Here is a 5,971-nt window from a genome sequence, read left to right on the forward strand (position 1 = left end):
GGACAGCGGTGCGCAACAAATGTCTCAAGCGGTATGACCTTGTTCACTGAACTACATGAAGACTCGGTTACGGAGTTTGGGAATTGCAATGGCACCAACGAGGCGGCGACGGTGGTCACCGTGCACATGCAAATGGTGAATGAGCACACGGGCAAGATTGAGGAGCGCCTCCTTTATAACGTGAGCTACTCTAAGTCGTGGACACTAGTTGCTCGAGTGGCGGCACCGGTTGCGTTGACTCTGTCTGTCGCTATTGCAAGACTAAAGACACTGAACAATCTGCACATTTGAGTAGTTGTCCATCCACTACAACGGCCCCAACGGCTATAACGAAGACGTGCCCGACCACAGTGTCGGACGGTGATGCCTCCGTTGGCATCAACATTATCACGGATACGAGCTGTGCTAACGGTGGACTCGGCTGCATCGACAGCATTTGTCGGTACTGCAAAACTAAATTGACGGATCAGTCAGCACAGTTCGGGAGCTGCTCAGACTACTCCTTAACATCGATCAGCTCACCACCAGCCACTGTCGCTCCTGTGACAACCCCGACGTCCACGAGTCCCATTTACTCTATTCCCGTGGATTGCTATCAAACCGCGTCTAACGGTGATAAAAGCCTCGGGTTAGACATCGTCACGGATATGCGGTGTGGTGACGGAGGTGTAGGCTGCTTGGACAGCATCTGCCGCTTTTGCAAGCGCTTCGAGACACCACAATCGTATTCGTACATGAGCTGCTCCGACATTCCCGTCTCTGATACCGGCGCAGACATTGCTTTCAAAGTGATAGTCACGGACGACACATTGGAATCTACCTCGGCGGAACGGATAGTTGCTCTCCACAAGTCGGAAGAATTTTTGTTGGTGCAGACCGATGATATTTGTGCGAACGTGTCACTAGCTGATGGTCAAGCGGCTGGAGGAATTGGAGTCGTCCTTGATACAGCTCACTGTCCTGAGGGGCTGGCGTCCGGATGTATCGGTAATGAAGGCTGTCGGTACTGCAAGAGGTTTCCGACAAACGTTTCGGAGTATTTGGAGTACTGTGCGATTGCAAACAGTACCGGTGTGGCATATGCTCTTTCGGGTTTGTCTCCGTCCACTGCAGACGCAAGTTCTTTCTCGGGTGGTGCAGGTAACACTGGGTCTCTCTACACTGAAGCTGGAAGTATTTCAGTAGAAACGCAAGCATCGAATGAGGGTACTCCGAAGTTTTTCATGAGCGGGACCATCCAATGGATTGCTATCGCTGCAGCTTGCGCTGGAGTAGTCATTGTTGTGGCATTAGCGGCAATTGGTATCAATCGAACAATCCAAAATCTTGCGGCGCACAATACACGATCGTCAGGCAAGGATAAGGTTGATGAAAATCGCCCAAGCGTGCTAGTTGCCTCGAATGTAGGCGAGCCGGGCATTATTAGCGACGTGTAAGCAGAACTCAACGAAGGTTCAACTTGTCCACCGCTTAGACATAGCACATTTCTATCCGATCGCACATTAGCTTGATCATTCATAAAACATATTCAAATTTATATTCTTTGATTAAAAAAACTCTTATTCCGTCTGTATAAGGAAGTCCTCGACGAAAATACGTTGGATTAGAAATAGAGAACAGCGTGTGCTAGCCGTCGCCCACCTCGCGAGTCTTAATCGCTACACTACGACCCCTCCTGCTGGTTTATTGCTTCACTGCAGTACTTCTCAATCGTATATCTTCACCGCATCTTCATATCTCATGGGTAGCTTATTCTCACGCGAGCCCGTGACAGTGTCGCCACTGACGCACCACTTTCAATCAACAACACAAGCTGGAACCCTTGTTTACGTGGCATTGTCCAAGAAGAAGCACCGCGTGAACCCGATCACAGATTCCAGACGGCTCGATAGCTCTACATTTTTTGGTCTCAAAGTTCCTTTCGAAGATATTGAGATTGAGAGTCAAATTGGCACGGGTACCTTTGGTGTCGTGTACAAGGCGTTCTACAAAAGGAAGCACGTAGCGCTGAAGCGACTACTGGCTCAGCGATATTCTGCAAAGACTGTCCAAGACTTTAAGAACGAGTTATCCATTCTTTCCATCTTGCAACATCCTAACATTGTGATGTTCCTCGGTGCCGTGTTGGAGCCACCGACGCTGTGTCTTCTGACGGAGCTTTGTGCTGGCTCATTGGTAGATCTTCTTCGACTTGCTCGCAGTAAACAGCTAAATATCACGTGGGGACTCACGCTCGAGATCGCGTTGGACTGCGCAAAAGCGTGCGCCTACCTCCATGCGCTTAATCCAGCAGTCCTTCACCGCGATATCAAGGTGTTAGCGTGCAAAACCTCTGTGCACGCGGTCATGCGATTCATTGATAATGAATTCTGTCTGTGTAGGGAGAAAATCTTTTGATCACGGAAGATTTTCGCTGTAAATTAAGCGATTTCGGCCTCTCGCGCAGTCTCGACAAAAACACCAATGCACAGACAATGTGTGGCACGCCGCGGTGGCTAGCACCGGAGGTTTTCCGAGGCGAAGACTACTCTGAGAAGATCGATGTTTACTCCTACGGAATCGTACTATGGTACGAAATAGCTGCAGGTCTCCACTAGATACATTATTTGTATTCTTACGGATTTCTGTCCTCAGGGAACTCTTCTGTTTCAAGAAGCCGTATCTGGACAAAGATGCAATCAACTTAGCCTACCTCGTAGCCCATGAGGATCTACGTCCTGGGCTTTTACCTCACATCCCCGAAATTTTGCACCGAATCATGAAAGCGTGCTGGGATCCTGACCCGGTTCAACGACCTTCCTTCAGTACGGTAATCTTCCTTATCGAGGAGGCTAAGAACGTCGTTCCATTAGGACTGGCAATCGACCTCTCCAAGAGCTTTTCAGAAGCGACAGCAGTGCAGCGACCGATACCATCAAGACCGACCGCAAGGAGAAATTACGGGCTAACGTCCGGTATGATATAGCTGCTACTACTTTAAGTACATGTACGTAGTCACTTATTACTAACTACTACAAGAAACACAAGAGCTCCGTGTTGCAAATGTGGTGGCAGAATGGCGATCTGGATGCACAGAGCAACGACCGCTTCAAAGAGTTAAAACGATTCTGAAAAGTAGTACACAAGTTGCTTGTGAATAATTCGTGTTGAACTCATTTATATAATATCTCCCTCCCCTTCAGCAATTGACCGAAGACCCATACACTCAATGCTTCTCTGTCTCTCCATCGTGTCATGACCAAAAAGTCCCACCGCCCAACATTCCTACTGCTCGGATCGCTCAGTCAGCTCGTCCTTGGCATGCCAGGATGCTCTTTGCAGCGATGGGACCTTAGCTTCAGATGCTCGATCCGAGCTGCACAATGCGCGGGTAGCACGGCAGCGTGAGGAAGTCCACCATGTCGTCTCCTGTCAGCACCTTGCCCATGATCTCGCCTCCGAGCGCCCACTTGTTGCCCGGAGGGCATTCAGTGACCGCTTGTTGACACACTCCTTCAGGATGTCCAGCACTAAATCCTTCGTCACGGTCTTGCCCTCCACCGTCTTACAGCTGTGACGAATCCATTGCCAGACTTGTGCACGCGAGATCTCGGCCGTAGCAGCGTCCTCCATCTTGTTATGCAGCGGGATACAGCCACTGCCACGAAGCCACGCCTCCGTGTACACGAGCGACACGTCAATATTCTCCACCAGACCATTGTACGTGATAGCACCCGTCGGGGGTTCGATGAGCTGAGCTGCAGTGATATCCTTGCCGACCTCAGGGATGAACGAGATCTGGTTCGGACCCGACATCTTGCTGAACGCGTCCATGGCAATCTTGACGAGACCCGGATGCGCCACCCACGTGCCGTCGTGACCCGCAGTCACCTCACGCGACTTGTCCTCCGTGACGGCAGCCATGAACTTGTTGTTGAGCTCCGGGTCGTTCTTGACGGGGATCTGAGCCGCCATGCCGCCCATAGCGTGAGCGCCACGACGGTGGCACGTGCGGACGAGCAGCTTGACGTAGGCGGCCATGAACGGTGTGGTCATACCAACCGATGAGCGATCCGGCACCACGAACTTGGGGTGGTTGCGGAACTTCTTAATGTACGAGAAGATATAGTCCCATCGACCACAGTTGAGACCCGACGAGTGGTTGCGCAACTCATACAGGATCTCGTCCATCTGGAAGACAGCCACGATGGTCTCCACCAGCACAGTCGCGCGGATGGAACCCTGCGGAATGCTCAGATAGCTCTGGGCGGCCACGAACACGTCGTTCCACAGCTTGGCTTCTAGGTGGTGCTCTAGTTTGGGTAGGTAGAAGTACGGACCCGAGCCACGCGCCAGCAGTTCGTGTGCGTTGTGGAAGAAGTAGAGGCCAAAGTCGAAGAGCGATCCAGACATGATCTGGTTGCTCACAAGCACGTGGGCCTCGTCCAGATGCCAGCCACGCGGACGCACCAGCAGCGTTGCCACCTTGTCGTTGAGCGCGTACTTCTTGCCTGTCTGCGGGTGCGTGTACGAAATGGTCTTGCGCGCTGCATCGATGAGGTTTACCTGGCCGTCCACCTGGTTGAACCACGTGGGGGCCGTCGAGTCCTCAAAGTCGGCCATGTAGCACTTGGAACCAGAGTTAAGCGCGTTAATAACCATCTTGCGGTCCACAGGGCCCGTGATCTCGACGCGGCGGTCAGCCAGGTCAGCGGGGATAGATGCCACCTTCCAGTCGCCTTCGCGGATGTAGGCGGTTTCAGGCAGGAAGTCCGGCAGCACACCGGCATCCAACTCCTTCTGACGCTGTACACGCGCAGCCAACAGTGCATGTCGTCGTGGCTCAAACTGCTCATGCAGGAAGGCGAGGAAGCGTAGTGCATCGGGCGTGAGTACGCGGCGGAACGCATCCGAGACGTGGCCCAGCACGCGGACGTTGGCGGCGTTGACATTGAGCTCCGACATGGCGGTTTCTATGTGTATTGCGTCTGGACTTCTTTCGCTGATAGCGACGAGGCAAATTGCGGAATGGCTTCTAGCTGGGCGATCCTAAGAGGATGCCGACGTTTTGGACGTGCTGGTTCGCAATATGAAATCGTCTTCAACGTACGAAACGATTTTAGCCAATAGGCGAAGATCGAGGATCGACGTAGCCAGTGTCACGGGCTCCCCTAGCTTTGAGCCTACAAAAAGCAGGTGAAAAAGGAGGGACCATCACTCTTGCTATTGCGTTTAACTTCCACCGTGTTGAAATGCCTTGCGAGCCAAGATAATACACCGCAGCACATGCTCCAAAGTGATCGTGGTGATTGGACGGGCACTTTCTCTGGCCAAGGGATGCATGTGAAAACACCTCCCTGCGAGAACTCCGGGTACGAATTTTGCCGAAGCGCTTGGTCGACCATACACCCTGGTTACCAGGGTTTGGTATGCCCACATTCGAATCATGGGCAGGGGCTCATTTCCGCTTGAAGACTCTCCAATGAAGATCTACGGCCATGGAGTTTGCAAACGAGAGCGCCGGTCGTTCCGGTGCCGACGTGGAGCTTTCGGTCTCAGCCTGAGACCGAAAGCTCCACGTCGAGGACTCTCAGGAAACCAAAACTAGATATCACAAAAATCGCTTTGAGTTTTTTGCAAAGTCTGTAAAATTAAGATTAATTTCTCTTTTCCAAGGGGGGCACCTAGTAAAAAGTTCTTTTAAATAAGAATCAGGGCTTTCATTAAGATATTATTTCCATAATAAGAAAAGGAATTTTTATTTTTTCTCATACCCTGGTCAATTTGCCTATCGGATAATGTCCGGGGCCGATTCCAGGAGATGTGGCGCCGTCTTGTTGAAAGGCAGACAGCAATATTAGAAAGTCGCTCTCTCTGCAACACCTCTTACTTTTTGGAAGTAGCAGAACATGTACTCCTACAAGAAGGAGATTACATTCTATTAGTTATTATTGTCGACCGTCACTTTAGAAGAGCAGCCCGTGTTGATAAA

General features: G+C 51.3%; 2 protein-coding genes across 2 annotated transcripts; one reads left to right on the forward strand and one right to left on the reverse strand.

The window, feature by feature from the left end:
* Window positions 1-1,740: 1,740 nt before the first annotated feature.
* On the forward strand, window positions 1,741-2,965 carry PITG_21116 (protein kinase; the record flags this gene model as incomplete). The annotated part of the gene is made up of 3 exons (XM_002894998.1): window positions 1,741-2,313; window positions 2,382-2,569; window positions 2,635-2,965. The coding sequence occupies 3 exons, from the start codon at window positions 1,741-1,743 to the stop codon at window positions 2,963-2,965; spliced, it is 1,092 nt and encodes a 363-aa protein (XP_002895044.1).
* Window positions 2,966-3,215: 250 nt separating this feature from the next.
* PITG_21117 (malate synthase, glyoxysomal, putative) lies at window positions 3,216-4,995 on the reverse strand (the record flags this gene model as incomplete). The annotated part of the gene is made up of 1 exon (XM_002894999.1): window positions 3,216-4,995. The coding sequence occupies one exon, from the start codon at window positions 4,942-4,944 to the stop codon at window positions 3,412-3,414; it is 1,533 nt and encodes a 510-aa protein (XP_002895045.1).
* Between the last annotated feature and the right edge of the window lie 976 nt (window positions 4,996-5,971).

The sequence above is a fragment of the Phytophthora infestans genome, genomic scaffold (assembly GCF_000142945.1).
Source record: "Phytophthora infestans T30-4 supercont1.303 genomic scaffold, whole genome shotgun sequence".
In the NCBI taxonomy this organism is placed as follows: domain Eukaryota; phylum Oomycota; class Peronosporomycetes; order Peronosporales; family Peronosporaceae; genus Phytophthora; species Phytophthora infestans.